Below are 18438 nucleotides of genomic sequence, written 5' to 3'. Positions count from 1 at the left end.
GCCAGTGACTGGTTGTTTAGCTTTTCTGACCTTCAGGCAAGCTTTATTAAAATACAAATATAACTACGCGTCTGGAACCGTAGGATGAGTTTGGGGATCTACTGGACCTACTGTGAGTCAGACTTCAGCCAAAACTCCATTATCACCTGGAAACACTATAACTGATTAGCCAGTACCAAAAGTTCGTACAAATCAGGCCACTCTGAAATCCGCCTTATCTGTGATGACCGTTATGAACACCGTTTTGTTACGTTGCCTGTAGTATGATAGCTATGATCACCTAGCTCTGGTGACTCAGTGCTGCCGTCTGGCCCCTGCTGCTTTAGGGCCCAATTAAGCCCCTTGCATTTAACTCATCCAATTGAGTACCAGCTTCTCCAAACCTAAGGTCTGGCACAAGGAAAAGGACGATGATGTAATGTGTTGGTGCCCCCTCACCATTTCGTGTCTTGTGGGATCTGTGAAGGTCGTGTCTTCTGGGCCTTCCCCTGGCAGAGGATTAGCCTTTGTACAGCATGCTCACCCAAGCATTGAAATTTCCCTGAGCCTTAAACATCCCTTCAACACTGAGCCAAGGGTTATCCGGCATCTCCAGCTCTTTGTCAGTAGGCCAGCTTTTGATAAATGCTTCAGCCAACTATTCAAACAAACTTTTCATTTTTGGGGGAGAGGGGTTTGGGATAGGATTTTTCTATATAACAGCCCTGACTGTCCTGGAACTCACTCTGTAGACCAGGCTGTCCTCGAACTCACAGAGATCTGCCTGCCTCTGCCTCTGGAGAGCTTGGATTAAAGGCGTGCACCACCACCTCCCTGCTACCTTTCCACGTTTTTAACTATGTGAGCTTCCATATATTAAACGTAGAATCTCTACTCAGAGGTTCCATGTCAATCAACTCAGTCTGGTCTTGTTTATGCCCCTTCTACCACCACTCCACACCCTTAAAACCCATTCCCACATATATTCCCCAGACCTCTGCTTGGACAAATTAGCAAGACCCAAGCTCCCCTTCCTCGTGGACCACACTTTCTACCTCACCTCTAGGAGTTTGCTTTGCCTCGGGTCTGGTTATAAGTCTAGGGCCAACTATTGGTGCCTGGAGGGACACTGGTATTGTCTTGACCGGCATTTCCTTCAGAGAAAGTTACTCCTGATTTAGCAGGCACCAGAGGATTAATTTCCTCAATGAAAGTTGAAAAGGGCAATGTTCCAAGGGGTGGGGCTGAGGGTACCACGTCCTCAAGCGAGATAAATTGAATTTGAATCTGAGGGTTCAAAGTTCCCAGCTTCAGTAGGGTCCTCCCACACATCCCCATCCCAAGTTATAGGAGCCCATTCTTTACCAACTTACCCTTTCTTTAACTATTGACATTCTCTGAGCCTGAGACTTGAATTTTCATTGTAGTTCAGCCAACTTACAATGAGGGCTTTGGTTTGATTTTCTGAGACTCGAACTCTGTGGCTGCTGGAGGGAAGACTCCTTCCAGGCCACACTTAGAAACACTGTTTCTCCGCACCTGGAGCTGTCTGTTTTATCACTGGGTCCATTGTTGTCCTTCACTGTGTTCTGAATTTGGTTAACTTTATCATGGAGCTCATTCCTATCCTTTAGCAATTTATCCAGAGATATTAAGAGCAACCAACTAGCAGCATCACTTCCCCCCAAACTGTCAAAGGTTTCAAATATAACATCACTGAGTCCATTGCCATTTACTACTGATGAATCAAGATAATCAAAGGCGTTTATCTCTGTAAATGTGAAACATAGTTTATTCCATGGGCTTCCATTACTTTCTGAGCTCCCAGGAGAGAGGGACAGGAGAGCTGGAGATGCTGGTGAATCAAAAAGCCTGTTCCAGATACTTAAAAAGTCATCCAATATTCCTGTTTCTCCAGAATTACTCTGGTGCCGAAATATGTATTAGTCAGGGTTCTCTAGAGCCATAGGACTTATGGAATGACTCTCTCTCTCCCTCTCTCTTTCCTCTCTTTCTCTCTTTCTGGTGTGTGTGTGTGAATTTATTGGTATGACTTACAGGCTGCAGTCCAATTGTTGTGGAATAATCTTTTTGTACACTTTAAAGATGTGCCACTCAGATTGACTTAATAAAAAGCTGAACAACCAAAAGCTAGGCAGGATTTTGAAGGCAGAGAGGATGCTGGGAAGGAGAAGGGAGATGTCTTGAGACACAGAGCAAGCAGTATGGGCACTATGGAGATGAGGCAGAAGGAAAATTAATAAAAATGGGTTCATTAAAGTTATAAGAGCTAGTTAGTAACAAGCCTAAGTTATTGGCTGAGCTTTCATAATTAATAATAAGTCTCTGTGTGGTAATGTGTAGTGATTCAGGAGCTGGCTAGTGGGAAGGGAAAGACTAGCTGCATCTAACAATGGTCGCTGTGAATGGAAAATCCAAAATCCAGCAGTTGCTCAGTCCCACGAGGCTGGGTGTCTCAGGTGGTCTTCTGTCTGCATATCCTGGAATCCTGAAGAAGCTGACTCCAATGCCAGTGAAGGAATGGGTGTGCTGGCAGGGCGAGGGCAGGCAGGCAAAGAAGAATACAATCCCTCCTTTCCTCCATTGTGCTTACATAGGCTTCCAGGGGAAGGTGGGGCCCAGACTGAAGGCGTGCCTTCTGGCCTGTGTCCACCAGCCTCTAGATCCAGATTAAAACATGCGATCTTCCTGGCTCAAAATCCAGATTCCAAGAGTGCCCTCCAATTCTGTATCGTAGTTCAACCCAGATACAGTCAATTTGACAAGCAAGAGTAGCCGTCACAGATGGATTCCAACTCCCCCTTGATTCTCCTAGCTCCCTTCTCTCAGTGAAGTCTCTGATTCTAGATTCCTTTGCACAATTATCCCTCCCTAGAATATGACAATGGCATCCAGTTCATGTCAATAACTTCAATGGCTTAGAAGGCCAGATGACCAGCCCCCTTCCTGGTGGCACGTGACTTCAGTCTCCGCACTTAGGAGCAGAGGCAGGCAGATCTCTGAGTCTGAAGCCAGCTTGAGCTACACAGTGAGGTACAATAACAGACAGGGCTACATAAAGATTCTGTTAAAAATAATTAATGTACAAAGACAGAATATCTGGTGCCTAGAATGCTTCTCCTCACCACCCAGGACATCCATATCCTGTATCAAGCTGTCCTGAAGGCTGAATTCCTAATTGCACTTACCATTTGGAAGTTTGTACAAAATGGATTTATGCTGGATGGTGGTGGCTCACGCCTTTAATCCCAACACTCAGGAGGCAGAGGACAGGTGGATCTCTATGAGTTCAAGGCCAGCCTGGTCTACAGAGTGAGTTCCAGGACAGCCAGGGCTACACAGAGAAACCCTGTCTCAAAAAACCAAAAAAAAAAAAAAAAAAAAAAGATTTAAAACACAGACATCTTTTGATAGTTCACACCTTTAATCTGGGCCCCATCTTTCGTTGGAATACTCTATAAAGGCAAAGGGAGAAGAGTGTTCTTTGCCTGCTTGCCCTTGCCTTGGTCAGCCCACCCAACAACTCCTTCTTCAAGATCCCAGCAGACAAGATGAGACACCCAAGCTCGTGGGACTTTCCATTTATGGCCTGCCATTGTTGGGCCACAGTCATTTCAATAAATTCCTATATATATATTATATATAGAGAGCGATTCATTTCATAAGTTCTGTGACTCTAGAGAACCCTGACTGATGCACTACGTAAGAAACAGAGGCAAAGGTAGTGATCAGACATGATTTTAACACTTGCCGCCATCTTTCCAAGTTCCTTTCACACATTATTACAATAGCATTCATGCCCCTTGGAATGTGTGCAGAAAAAGACTTGCAGGGGATGGTTCTTGCCTTCCCCCTTGTGGGCCTGAGGTACACAACTCAGGCCACCAGGTGTAACAGCAAGCGCCTTTGTCCACTGAGTTATCCTGACAGTCGTAGGGAATGCCCCTTCTGGTTTTGTTTTATATTGTTCTTACTCGGGAGTTAAAATGAAGTCATTTTATTTTAAACTACCAGGGAATTGTCACTCTTTTATTTTGAAATATTTTAGGTTTTTTTTGGTTGGTTGGTTTTTGAGATAGGGTTTCTGTGTGTAGCCCTGGTTGTCCTGGAATTAGCTCTGTAGATCAGTCTGGCCTTAAACTCTGAGATTCACCTGACTCCACCTCCTGAGTGCTGGGATTAAAGGCGTGAGCCAACACGCCTGGCATTAACAGTGGTTTTCTGATTGACTATTTTAACTAGGGTCCTAGTAAATTAAGTATTTATAGTCCATAGTAATAGATGTGTCTTCATATAGAACAGCCCTAAATTGGACTCATTTGTAAAGCACATAGCAACACGGTTTTCAAAACTATTACCTTAACCAATGTGGATTTGTGTGTATGGTGGGGGTAGTACCTGTGTAGGACTCTGCCGACTTAAATAGGCAAAGTATGCACCAACAATCATTGAATCAAAGAGATCAGCAATCATTTAACTTCTGGTAAAGTTAGTACTCTCTGCTTCACTTCCCACACAAAGGATGTTTATATAAAACTTCAAAAACTATAAATTGCTATTTTAAAGTGGAATTTTAATGTTGAGGTAATGTTATTTCTATGAGTCGATATATTTGTGGCAATCGATCATTTACGTTAAACCCACAACCCTGGCTGGCCTGGATCTTGCTGTGTAGACTAGGCTGGCCCTGAATTCAGACGTGCCTGCCCTTGCCTCCCGGGTGCTGCGTTAAAGGCGTGGCTACGACGCCCGGGTTAAGCAGGCTACTACGGATTTTGACTACTCCTTAATCTGTCAGGTTTGTTGGTTGAGAGTGACAGACACCGAGTAATCGTGAGGAACGCATACTTTACGGGGGGCGGGGGTAATCCATTTTTATCGAGTCCTGTTTTCCACTGCATAGAAACGTAATGATGCCAACAGACCATCTCCAGCGGCCAGACTCCCAACAGCGGCGCCCCTCCCTCCCTCCCCTCCCCCGCGCCGAGCGCCCCGGACCCGTGCCAGGTCACGCCCGGGACGGTTGGGGTCCGGTTGAGGTCAGCGAGCCCGCGGCCGTTGAGAACTCCAGCTCCCGACAGGCACCGCTTCCGCGGCCCACGCGCGTGGCGGCGCTGCCCGCTGGGACTCGTAGTGCGGTCTGGGTAGGAGACCGGGGCAGCTCCCCTGCCTCCCTCCGGCGCACAGCTCGGAAACCTGGCCCTGCAGAGAGCCTCACACCCGTCCGCCCGTGTCCGGCGCCACCGCCCGGGGACGTGGGTGGGGGGTGGCAAGCGAAGGAGAACCCGCGATGGATCGCTCGCGCACGTGGGGGGCGGTTGGGCGCCGAGGAACCCGGAAGCCCCGCGCGCCGCCCACCCGCTGCGCGGACGGGTTAACGCTCCTCCCGGCGGGGGCGGGGCCCGCGGGAGCCGGGGGCGGGGCGTGTGTGCGAGGGGGCGGGCCCGAGGCCGCCCCGCCCTCCGCCGGCCGCGGCGCGTGCGCAGCAGCGCCGTCCCCGCCCCGGCCCCCACCCCCACGCCCGCAGCCAGCCGCCGCGGCCGCCGCCGCCGCCTCTCCTCCTCCGCTCTTTCCTCCGCCTCCTCCGGCGCCGTCGCTCGCGTAGGGCCCTGGCGTCAGACGCGCGTGGGCGGGGCGAGTACGGCGGGGGGTATAAGTAGAGGGTGCAGGAGGCGGTGCTTCCCCTTCTCCCCGGCGGTTAGTGCTGAGAGTGCGGAGTGTGTGCTCCGGCTTCGGAACACACATTTATTATTAAAAAATCCAAAAAAAATCTAAAAAATCCTTTGAAAAAAACCCAAAAAAAAAATTTTACAAAAAATCCGCGTCTCCTCCCCCCGCCGGAGACTTTTATTTTATTTTTCTTCCTCTTTTTATAAAATAACCCGGTGAAGCAGCCGAGACCGACCCGCCCGCCCGCCCGCGGCCCCGCAGCTCCAAGCAGGAACCCAGAGACCGAGGCCTTCCTGCCGCCCGGACCCAGCACCGCCAGCCTCGCTCCCCCGGTTCCACAGCCGTTGAGTACGCCTCGATTCCGGTTGAATTTTGTCCCTCTGCGCTCGCCCCCGCTCCCCTCCCCCCGGCTCCGTCCCCCTCCCGGCCCCGCCACTCGCTCTCCTCCTCTCACGGGAAAGGTCGCGGCCTGCGGCCCCGCGGGCAGCCGGTGCCGAGATGAACCCCAGCGCCCCCAGCTACCCCATGGCCTCCCTGTACGTGGGGGACCTGCACCCCGACGTGACGGAGGCGATGCTCTACGAGAAGTTCAGCCCGGCCGGGCCCATCCTCTCCATCCGGGTCTGCAGGGATATGATCACCCGCCGCTCCTTGGGCTACGCGTACGTGAACTTTCAACAACCGGCGGACGGTGAGCGGCAGGCCGGAGGGCGGCGGGCGGACGATCGGGCGGCCATGCGGCCGGGGGCGGCGGGCCTAGCGGGCCGGGCGAGGGGGCGGGAGGGCACGGCGCGGCGGGCAGACCCTCGCGGGCCGGCACTTCCTCCTCCGCGACCATTTTCTTGTCCTCGGTCGCTCGCAAACTTTAGGGCGATGACGCGCCGCGCCGGGAGGAGGGTGGGTTGAGATCGCCTCCGCCGCGCGCCCGCCACGAGCCGCGAGGTCCGGGGACTTCGAGACCCCCTCCTGGCGCGCTGGGTGGGGGCGCCCGGCCGGCCATCCCCCCCCTACCCTGGCCCGGCACTGGCTGCGGAGGAAGTGCGACTCGGGGTTGGGGAGGATACCACGTGTTGAACCCTGTAACCTCACCAGGCCCGAGGCCTGTTCCTGCCGCTGGCCCAATCGCTGGGGGGAGCTCAAGGCTTCAGAAGAAAGTTATTAGGGTGGTGTCTGATTGGGGGGCGTCCTTAGGGTCCCGAGTCCATTCCCAATTGCGCATCCCTGACCGGTGGACCGGGAAAGGCACCTTATGCCATGTGCACTTGCCTGGGGTTTTCCCTAGATGAAGTAGGTTTCTGTCTAACCGCGAAGTGGAGGAGGGGGGATGTAGACAGCTCTCTAGGACTCCAGACACCTTAGCTTATTTCAACCAAATTAGTTAAGTCTTAGTTTAATAGACGTGGTCAGTTAATGCATACATCTCGAAGTATTTCACTAACAACACCCATGGTTATGAATATTTTTTAAAAATGTAGTCTGATTAGTTTGGGTCGTAAATGTTAGAACATGGACTTAATACTGAATTAATGCCATCCGAGTGATGATAGTTTCGTTGTGTTTTTTTAAGTATTCCAGGATATATCCATGAATCTTGATTGACTTGATATTTTTGTGAAATTTGATTGTTCACTGAAACAATAAGAATCAGATAAGGCTTATGGCCTATGAGCAAGCAGTTAGGTTAAATCTTAGGAAAAAGTCAGCTTAAGTTCATTCGGTTAGTTCATTAGTTAGTGACTGATGACCAGTTTTTCATTTGGTTAAAACTGGTGCTGAGTTTTAGGTAGGCAACGTGTTGAATGACTCAGAGCCAGTTGTCAACCTGCACTGCAGATTGTCCTGCCCTTTGGCTTTGTAAGGGGTTGAGTGTCACTTCATTACAGCTCAGCCCTGGGCAGGATTTGTCACAGGATGTGACATAAGGGAAGGTAGTAACCGAGAACCTGACTATGCAACTTGAAAGACCTAAAACTTAGTGACTCTTTTTTTAAATACAGAATATCCAGTTTTTAAATGTCCTGGGGTTTGAAAAGTTAAACATCAAGTTGCCGTGATTATAGTTTACTGTATATGCTTGTGCCCGTAGGCCAATCTTACAGCTGCTCAGAATCTTGCCTCTTGGGTTCCTCCTTTTATTTTGTGTCTGTATGTTCAATATTCCACCTTTACAGATAATTGGGTCTTTTAAACCAGCTTTTCTCTTTTTTACAGTATTTTCTTATGTATTGCACCAATCGATAGGGCTTCTGTAAGTGAGCAATACTAAGTTTAGTAGGGAGAGGTGACTCGTTAAAAAACTGTCAAGGCTCAAGCAAAGTCAGCAGGACCAGGGAAGCTGAGGAGGTGTGGCCAGTTGATAGTGAGCGGCTACTGATTATCATTATATTCTACGAACTGAAACTTTCATTTACAGCAAATGGGCATGGTGGTTCCTTCACTTAATCCCAGCACCTGGGTTTGTCTTTAGAGTTTATGGCCAGCCTGGGCTACATCAAAAGCCAGAGCTACACAGTGAGACTTTGTCTCCAAAAAAGGGGGGGACGAAAACTTGTCCAGTCAATAGCTTTACAGTTATTAGTGAGAAATTTGGAATTTGCTTTATGGATTCAAGTGAACTGTACCCTCTTTAAGAACTGGTCTTTTTGCTTAAGGTAAGGAAGTATTTTCCATTTAAGACAGGTGTAGTGGTAATATACTTTTGATTCCGATGACAGAAGCAGTGTGGGTGGATCTCTTGATCCAGGCTAGTCAGGGCTACATGGAGAGGCCCTAGCCAAAAAAAAAAAAAGATTCACTTTAGAAATTCTGCACAAGTATACATAATTCAGTCTTTATGAACCTCAAAATTAATTGTGGGATAGATTGAGTTTTTTGATGTGAAGCATAGCTGTCCAGAAATACAGTGAATAATCAAAGGTTGGTGATATTTACTTGGAAAATGTCTTTCTCGCAGCGGAACGTGCTTTGGACACCATGAATTTTGATGTTATAAAGGGCAAGCCAGTACGCATCATGTGGTCTCAGCGTGATCCATCACTTCGCAAAAGTGGAGTAGGCAACATATTCATTAAAAATTTGGACAAATCCATTGACAATAAAGCATTGTATGATACGTTTTCTGCATTTGGTAACATCCTTTCATGTAAGGTAAGCAAAGATGTGACAGATCAATATTTGCAATGTTGAGCTACTTTTTGAGAGCATCTGTGATGGCTGTTAATTTCCATGATAGCCACGTTAGGCGGCTACCATCTCTGCACCTTAGAAAAGCAATAGCAAGTAGTAAAACTGAGCATGTCTTCTATCCCTAGGTGGTCTGTGATGAAAATGGCTCCAAAGGCTATGGATTTGTGCATTTTGAAACACAGGAAGCAGCTGAAAGAGCTATTGAGAAAATGAATGGGATGCTTCTAAATGACCGTAAAGTGTAAGTATGTATAGCTTTTAGTGTACATGATAAGTCTGTTTTTAATAGTCCTGCCAGTGGCTTGAAAAGTAATAGGTTTTTACACTTAAGATAAAACTAGCTGGAGCTGGACATAGTGACACACCTTTAATCCCAGCATTTGGAAGGTAGAGGCAGATGTAACCGTAACTGTAGAGCCTGCAGGGCAGCCTAAGCTGCACAGACAGCTGACATAGCATGTTCCTGTAATTTCATCACTTGAGAGGTGGAAACAGAAGCAGAAGGAGCCACAAGTTTAAGGCCTGCCCAGGTAGGCTCCATGAGAATGTCTCAATACCAAAGTACATGATGTAGCAAAAGCACTAAACCACATTTGCTAGGTTTCATGCCGTTCAGTAATGTCACTCAACATTCAAACCTAAATTGAACCATGTGACTAGAGCTATAAAACTTGATAAAATCAGTGCATTGTTGAGCTGGGAATCCATGCAACTTTGCTACGGAACTAATTCATTGGCCAGTTTCATATTTGGGGAAACTAGCCAAAGTCAACTAAATTGTAGGTGCCCTTAGACAGTAAACTGTACATACCAGTGCTCTGAAGTCAGCTCGTTCTTGGCGTTGGGTTTTGTGATTAATCTTCCCTGAAATAAAATTAAGGAGTTAACAAACTTTAAGGAATAACACTGAAAACTAATATGAAAGGCTGATTGTTGCCAATAGACTTCTTGATCTGTGAGAATTTGGCTATTCTATGTAAGTGATCTGAGAGGGGAGTTCTGGATGTGCAGACACTGCAGTAATCTGCAGCTTGATTTGACGTCACTTTCATGTGGATACTGGGACTAGATGAGCCTGGTCTTGTAGCATAAAGGGTTAAAGACCAACTTGAGGTTAGAGAAACCCTGTTTCAAAAACAGAAGAGAAGCAGTCCTAGGACAGGCTCTCTGGAGCCCTGGTTGTCCTGGACTCACTCTTCCCACTCTGGCTCCCAAGTACTGAGGCCAAAGGTGTCACCTACACCCCCGCCTGATCCTAAATGTAGAAATCTGAAGCCCAGGTGTTCTCTGCCATCCAGCATCTAAAGCATCAGCATGGCAAATGAGATTGTGCAGATTAGACTTTAAGATAGAGGTGTTAATCAGTAAAGCCTACAGATTGTGAAATCCAAGACACTTGTGGCCCCAGGAGTTACTCCACTGTTAATCACAGTGGAAAACTTGATAGCAGTGCTAGAATAAAAATTAAAGGAATGTCTCCATTAGCAGGAGCCAGGAGAAGACTATTGTTGCTGGTTCAAGTGCATATTGAGGCACCATTCTGGGGAGCAGTTTGATTTTTTTTTTTAAATTTTTTTTTGTTAAATAATTTGTTTCTAAGAAATATTTGAAGCACTACTTGGGGAAGCAGGAAGTTGTGTCTACGATAAAATAATTCTCCCACTGAGGTTCTTCAGACTACATGGGAAAGGCCCGTGCTTTTGAGGATAAGAGCAAATTGTGTTTTCCTTGAAGTCATTTTTGATTTGTGTGGGGTTATAGAAGCTGTCATGGTATTTATTATATTTTTGGTTAATTATACAGTGAGGCCAGACTGTTGTATTAGTAGAGACAATTGAAAATTTGTTAAGGAAATGGCACAATTAGAGAACCACTCAAACACCAGTAACAAAGGCATTTATGTTAAAGGCATTATGTTTGGTCGGCACTGAACAATTTCGCTCACAGGTGTCACCCCTTTAACCTGGGTTAACTGGATCAGTGTGTATCGGAAGGAAAATTCGATTTATATTGCAGAGACATTGTTGAAGTCCCTGTTTTCAGTGAGGACATTTTTATTTTGTGGTGCACTTTATAAACCATTGGCCTTAATCTAAGCTTTATGAAACAGCCTGGTGTTAAAGTGCTGACATTTTCTCAGGTTTGTTGGACGATTTAAGTCACGGAAGGAACGAGAAGCAGAACTTGGAGCGAGGGCAAAGGAGTTCACCAACGTTTACATCAAGAACTTTGGGGAGGACATGGATGACGAGCGTCTTAAGGATCTCTTTGGCAAGTTTGGTAATGTGTCCAAGTTACATCTTTATACTTAAAGGAATTGCCTGATGTTTAATGGCTGATGCTTGACTGGAGAATGCTGCGAAGCTTAGAGTTTAGTAAAAACATTGGGTCTAAGTATGGCCAGCTGAGTAGATCTTTTTAAAACATTTTGCTTCATTGGGATACTTTGAACACAAGAGTTCTTACTTAGAGTTGTAGGGCAGCATGGGTGAGACTGTCCTGAGTAAAGCGTACTCTAGTTACAGAACGGAAAAGGCTCGCTCCTTTTAGCTTATAACGGTTAGTGTCGGTAACATTTGAACAGTTTCAAAGAATGTTTTCAACAATCCAGATTCTTCCATCATAACTCCTTGGAAGATCTTTTCAAAGTAAATTCAGCTAGGCATGAGTGTGCATGCCTACTTGAAGGTTGTACTGTCTGCTGGGTTACAGGAAATCCTGCCTCAAATTTCAAAATAAATTGATTTAAGCTCAAGGAAGTGCAAAATCCAGCCTCACTTAGGATTGGAGTATTAAGGACAGAGTCTCTGTTCTAGTTGTTGGTCAGCAGCTTACAAAAGCCCCACCTTCCTCTAAGATCTGGGGCTAAAGGCGTAAAGCATGCACCACACCTGGCTGAATCCTCTTTGAGCAAAGAGAATTTCTACAAAGATGTGGGATGAGGAGGTAAATAACAGTTAAGGTGTGGACCTTATTCAAGTTTTCTAGAAGTTTCTCTTTACATGTCTTACCTATGTTGCATCTATGTTTTAAAGTAAAAACCCTTTTTTCTTTTTTTTTTCTTGAGGGTCACTATGTAGACCAGGTTGGCTTTGAACTTAGATCTACCACCTTCTGCCTCCCAAGTGCTGAGTTTGACCTGGTTGTTTTTAGTTATACCACCTTTCCCACATCCTGAGTTGACCACTGTCTAGTTACATTTCTATTGCTGTGTTGAGACACAAGTTTATTGGGCTTGCAATAAATGGATGAGTCCGTGACCATCAATGGTGGTAGGCAGGCAGGATCTGGAGCAGCAGCCGAGATGCTAACAGCCACAAGGCAATTAGAGAGTTAATTGGAATGGTGTGGGCCTTGTGAAACCTCAACCCACCCCTAGCAGCTCACACCTCCTGATCCTATTCAACAATTCTATCCAAGTGTGTGAGCCTGTGGGGACTGTTCTCATTGAGACCACCACTTCCCGTTCTTACAGAGTAGGCACCGCTTCACCTGGTGTCAACCCGCGGTTGTCTCTTCCACTTCGGAAGCTTGTCCTTAGAAATTACCTGGGGTAATTCAGTTGTCTCTGCCTGCAGAGCTGGTATTCCCTCTGCTGTTCAAAAGCAGATGACCCAAGAAGGCTTTTCAAGTTTATTCTTAGTTCTGAGCAAGAAAAATCAAATTAGTTACCTAAAGGGCTTCTCTACTTACTGAACTAAGAAAAACTTTGAGTTTGTAAGACATCTCAGTGTAAGAACCTTCAGGCATGTATAAAATATTTATACAAAAGATCTGTGAAGTCTTTGAGCTTGAGAGGTCTGGAGTTTGCTCTGAAATGTGGCGGTAGGCGCGGGGTGGCACATGCCTTTAATCCCGGCAGAGGCAGGCAGATCTCTGATTTCAAGGGCAACCTTAAAGTGAGTTCCAGGACAGCCAGGGTTCCTATGCAGAGAAACCCTCTCAGAAAAAAAAAGTGAAATGTGTACTTAACTATGGACTAGTTTTGATTCTCCGCAAACTTTTTTAGGGCCTGCCTTAAGTGTGAAAGTGATGACTGATGAAAGTGGAAAATCCAAAGGGTTTGGATTTGTCAGCTTTGAGAGGCATGAAGATGCACAGAAAGTAAGTTTTAAAAGTTTTTACCTGTGTGTGAGTTTATGCCAACATTTAATGCGAGCTTTACATGTTGTAATCAAATATTTGTGTTTTATTATTTGTGTTAAGAGAATTTGGAGTGCATCCTGTCCTCAAACCTGGAGATTTGAGCATGGGGGGTGGGGTTCTCTTTAATGTTACAATGAATAATTTTCCTTGCTAGTGCCTGTACCTTTACAAGTAACTGAGGTTTTTGTTTGGTTTCTGTAAGGCTGTGGATGAGATGAACGGAAAGGAGCTCAATGGAAAACAGATTTATGTTGGTCGAGCTCAGAAAAAAGTGGAGCGGCAGACGGAACTTAAGCGCAAATTTGAACAGATGAAACAAGATAGGATCACCAGATACCAGGTCCGTTTTCACTTGGATCAGCAAACTAAGATAGGGATGAGGAACCTATTCTGCATTCATTTCGGTTACTGCCACGGAACTGAGAGTTTGAGAGGGAAGAGAAGGAACACGGGCTAATGTAATAGGTGTACTTGGATACCACAGAGGGCTTCCTACCTGTCTTAAGTTTGTCTGTCTTTTCAGGGTGTTAACCTTTATGTGAAAAACCTGGATGATGGTATTGATGATGAGCGTCTCCGGAAAGAGTTCTCTCCGTTTGGTACAATCACTAGTGCAAAGGTATAAGAGGAGTGTGTGCGATATTATTTATTTATAAAAGATAAGGGAGGCCTCGAATATTTTAAGCTAGCAGGTTGCTCCTTATTTAATGTGTGCTCTTAAGTAACTATGTTACTAATTGCTGACAACAGGTTTGTTCAATTAATATTTAATATTTGCCAAGCAGCTCAAGGATAAATACGATGGCAAAGGTCCTTTGTTTCTGGTCATAGTGAGCTAGTTGCAGTCCAGGTGTTTCTTTCGCTGGACTGGAATTCTGGTGGTGAAGTTTTCAGATGGAGACAGTCTGGACATCTCCTGGTCTAACAGATTGGTCCATAGAGTGAGATGTAGTCTTGTCTTTTGGTTGTTCCTTTTAACTGGTGTCTGTGTTCCTCTGCTTAGTGTTTCTGTTTTGGGTGAAGATTTAAGAACTTGGACATTTTATTTCTCAGTTATCTCAGATAAGTTTGTAATGACACATCTGTGCCTTGGAAAGTTGCTGTTGTATAGCTCCCTCTTCCAGCTCTATTTGCCTGCAGTAATGCACGCGTGTCCTAAGTATTGATTGTAAGAAGAACTCGGATGATGCAAGTTGGTTCTGGCACTAACAGGATTACTTGGTTCAGTGACTCACTGTAAATGAGAGCTCTGGTTTATTAGCCATTGCACTAACCTTTCACTTTTCTTTATTTTTTCTTTATAGGTTATGATGGAGGGTGGTCGCAGCAAAGGGTTTGGTTTTGTATGTTTCTCTTCCCCTGAAGAAGCCACTAAAGCAGTTACGGAAATGAATGGCAGAATTGTGGCCACGAAGCCACTGTATGTAGCTTTAGCTCAGCGCAAAGAAGAGCGCCAGGCTCACCTCACTAACCAGTATATGCAGAGAATGGCAAGTGTGAGAGCTGTGCCCAACCCTGTGATGAACCCCTACCAGCCAGCACCTCCTTCAGGTTACTTCATGGCAGCTATCCCACAGGTAAGTGAGGAGGAAAGAAGCTTGTGCTGAGGTGTTGTGTGTGCTTTGATGATAAAGCACTAAGTTTCTAGGATGGGGGAAATGGAAAGCGATGGGGAGTATTATCCATTTATAGTAATACCTGTTTTGTGGAGGGTCCGCCCCACTAGAGCTGATGTGCTTGCTTTCTTCCCACAGACTCAGAACCGTGCTGCATACTATCCTCCTAGCCAAATTGCTCAACTAAGACCAAGTCCTCGCTGGACTGCTCAGGGTGCCAGACCTCATCGTAAGCCTCTTTCAGTTATGACAGGGATTGGAAGGTGGGGTGTAGCTCAGAGATACTACACAACCTACCTTCTGTTAGACTGTGGTTTCAATATAATGTGTATGAGGCAAGTTTGATAATTTATGCTTGGGTGATCTTCAATGGGTAGGTTTGATTTCCCTAGATAAATTTGGGGATTTATTCAAAATCTTTGTTTGCCTTGGTGACTGGCTTCAAAGCTCAGACTGACTTACGGGGGCTTTAGGGTTGTGACACTGGTCTTTTTTCATGTCACAACATGACTCCTGGATTGCAGGAATCCTTGGTGTTTCTCTCTTTTTCATCCTATTGCATATCTCTTGGCATTGTGCGATTTAATAAGTTTGAAACCCAATATATACCAGCTTTTTATACAAACATCAGCCCTAGGGAAGCATTAAATTTGACCTGGTAAGGTTCTCGGTTCATGTGTGTTACCTACCTTTAAATGCAGCATTCCAGAACATGCCCGGTGCTATCCGCCCAGCTGCTCCTAGACCACCGTTTAGTACTATGAGACCAGCTTCCTCACAGGTTCCACGAGTCATGTCAACACAGCGTGTTGGTGAGTCTTTCTGTTAAAAAAAAATTGATCTCCAGTTTGAAATGGTCCAGTGCTCTAAGATATTTCTTTTTCTTTAGCTAACACTTCAACACAGACCATGGGTCCACGTCCTGCGGCTGCTGCTGCTGCAGCCACTCCTGCTGTCCGCACCGTTCCCCAGTATAAATACGCTGCGGGAGTCCGCAATCCCCAGCAACATCTTAATGCACAGCCACAAGTTACCATGCAACAGGTGCGGTTTTATCATTTGTTTGTGAGTCGTGGTACTTAGCTAAACTCAGAGGTGATCAGCTGCGTGATCTATGAGAGCTTAAGCTATCTGGACCATCTTACTAGTTAGTTATATGTGAAGAGGTTTTAGGACTAGAATGCAGCCATAGTAGTCTCCCTGAATTAATGTGCTGTTCTGTTTGACATGGATATAAGGAAGATGTGAAGGAAAGTTTGGTTAAATGGTTTAGACGGCACCTTTTTCCTAGTCATGGAACCAAAACTTGATTGTATGATTCCAAAGAAGACTTTATTTTTTAAAATGTAACTGTATCTCAAGGTACAGATATGTCATGTGATACTTAGTACTCAGCCAGTCTTTCCCTCTGGATTTAAGTAGTCGGACCCCTGTGATTGTACGTTGATGGATGGCTGGGTTTTGTTTCATTACTTTGGGACTTAAGAGGTTCCTGTTTTATATCCAGCCTGCTGTTCATGTGCAAGGTCAAGAACCTCTAACTGCTTCCATGTTGGCATCTGCCCCCCCTCAAGAGCAAAAGCAAATGTTGGGTAAGTAACTTTGTTGCCTTGGCCTTTCAGAGTCTGCAGAATACAAGGGTCAGCAATGGTGTAGGTAGGGCAGTGATGTGAAGGGATTGAGACTGGAAGCTGGTGGGAGCTGGTAGGTAGGCTCACACCGATTCCACACTCCAGCTTTGGAACAAAACAAGGAAACTGCTGACATTGGAGGAGCTGATTTCAGAAGTGATTCGCTTGTGACAGATTGTGTGCAGACGGGAGTGTGTTAGTAAGGTTCTAAACGCCAGGTTGATAATGGCCATTGCTACTTTCTGATAGAATTATTTCTTTCTAGGTGAACGGCTGTTTCCTCTTATTCAAGCCATGCACCCTACTCTTGCTGGTAAAATCACTGGCATGCTATTGGAGATTGATAACTCAGAATTACTTCATATGCTTGAGTCTCCAGAGTCTCTCCGCTCAAAGGTGCTTTGTCATTTGTCTCATTGACTTTTCCTTGGTTTTATCTGTTCTACAGAACATTTACATGGTGTGTATGGAGTTTTTAGGAGCTTTGCAAATGGTGATAATACACCTTCGATAACTGTAGTGCCTGTCTTCTCAAAGCTCACACTGCTGGTGGGCTGGGGAGCTTTCTTGGGTCTCTGCAGCAGGTAACCACTGCTGCTTAGAGCTCATTCAGAAAGTCTGGGTGGGGATTTATCAATTACTTTTTTTTTCTTGAGCCAGTTGTTTTCCCTTTTCTAGGTTGATGAAGCTGTAGCTGTACTACAAGCCCACCAAGCAAAAGAGGCTGCCCAGAAGGCAGTGAACAGTGCCACTGGTGTTCCAACTGTTTAAGTGAGTGATCCCTCCTCCATAGCAGAGATGGACTTTTACAGATACTCGGTTTTCAGAGGGGAAGATGCATAGCAGAGCCAGAGGGGTCTCCTGACTGATAACTAACTGACCGGTGCTTTAAGTCAGTACTGTTTTTGTGAAGTAGTTTGTATGAAAGGGCCCTGTAACAGAAGTTGGCTTTCATAATTAATACTTTTTTTTTGGATGGTGGCTTCATTGGTTTTTTTGGGCCTCCCTCTGTCCCACCACCAGGGCGCTAAGATTAGAGTTTGGCAGACCCTTTTTTTTAAAAATTAGTAGAGCCTTGGGCTTGTGGGCCATGTTGTGTCATGGATGTTAAGGAGCGGGTATGACTATGTGCCAATAAAAGCAGACAGGCAGCTTACTGACTTGCTGGATTCAGTCAAGGGCTTTAATTATGTGTTCCTATTGGTCTTATTTTATTTTATTTTTTGACATTTACAGATTGATCAGGGACCACGAAAAGAAACTCGTGCTTCACCGAAGAAAAAATATCTAAACATCGAAAAATTTAAATATTATGAAAAAACATTGCAAAATATAAAATAAATAAAAAAAGGAAAGGAAACTTTGAACCTTATGTACCGAGCAAATGCCAGGTCTAGCAAACAGTGCTAGTCCTAGATTACTTGATTTAAAACAACAAAAAATACAAAAAAATAGTAAAATATAAAAACAAATTAATGTTTTATAGACCCTGGGAAAAGAATTTTCAGCAAAGTACAAAAATTTAAAGCATTCCTTTCTTTAATTTTGTAATTCTTTACCGTGGAATAGCTTGGGATGTCAGTTCTGTTTTAAGTAGCAGAACTGATAACTGAGCAAGGAAACGTAATTTGGATTATAAAATTCTTGCTTTAATAAAAATTCCTTAAACAGTGGATGGTTCTGATTTCATTTCCTTTGGTTTTGTCAGTTGGCGTGTGTAGTGGGTGCTTGCTGCTTTTTAGAAGTAGAGAGCTGGAAGCAGCTACCAAGTCTAAAATACTAGCTGTTCTCGGTTTCTGTTGTGTGTGTGTGTGTTGGTTTCAGACAAGATCTTGCTGTGTAAATCAGGCCATCCTTCGCCTCCCAAGATTGGGTTTGTAGGTGTGTACCACTTTGACAATGCTGATGTGTATTAGTTCCCCTTATTAATTATTAATCTGTTGCATATATAGTTGATTGGTTTTAACATTTACACAAGTGTCGCTCTAGGATTTTTAACTACAAAATAATTAGCTTAAACCCTTATTGGTGACAGGTAGTGCTCAGTGTGTTGGAGAAAACAGAAAATAGGTATTTGAGGCACCATGACTATCACTGCACTATACCTATCTCTGAAAGACTTGGTGTTTTACAGAATGTGACCTAACTTTAGGACACTGTCAGGTCTTGTCACCCAGACCACCTGCAAA

General features: G+C 45.2%; 1 protein-coding gene across 1 annotated transcript; it reads left to right on the top strand.

The window, feature by feature from the left end:
* Positions 1-5676: 5676 nt before the first annotated feature.
* Pabpc1 (poly(A) binding protein cytoplasmic 1) lies at positions 5677-17922 on the top strand. Its single transcript, XM_085679098.2, has 15 exons — positions 5677-6361; positions 8624-8817; positions 8982-9097; positions 10997-11136; positions 12866-12960; positions 13205-13342; positions 13526-13621; positions 14307-14579; positions 14757-14847; positions 15320-15430; positions 15508-15662; positions 16126-16210; positions 16515-16645; positions 16928-17020; positions 17486-17922. Exons 1-14 carry the CDS (start codon positions 6169-6171, stop codon positions 17018-17020), a joined length of 1911 nt encoding a protein of 636 aa, XP_085535224.1. The 5' UTR covers positions 5677-6168; the 3' UTR covers positions 17486-17922.
* The last annotated feature ends 516 nt before the right edge of the window (positions 17923-18438 follow it).

This window comes from Myodes glareolus, chromosome 19 (genome assembly GCF_982192425.1).
Source record: "Myodes glareolus chromosome 19, mMyoGla1.1, whole genome shotgun sequence".
Classification (NCBI taxonomy): domain Eukaryota; kingdom Metazoa; phylum Chordata; class Mammalia; order Rodentia; family Cricetidae; genus Myodes; species Myodes glareolus.
Note: the sequence above shows the minus strand (reverse complement) of the source record. Positions and strands in the feature narration are given on the sequence as shown.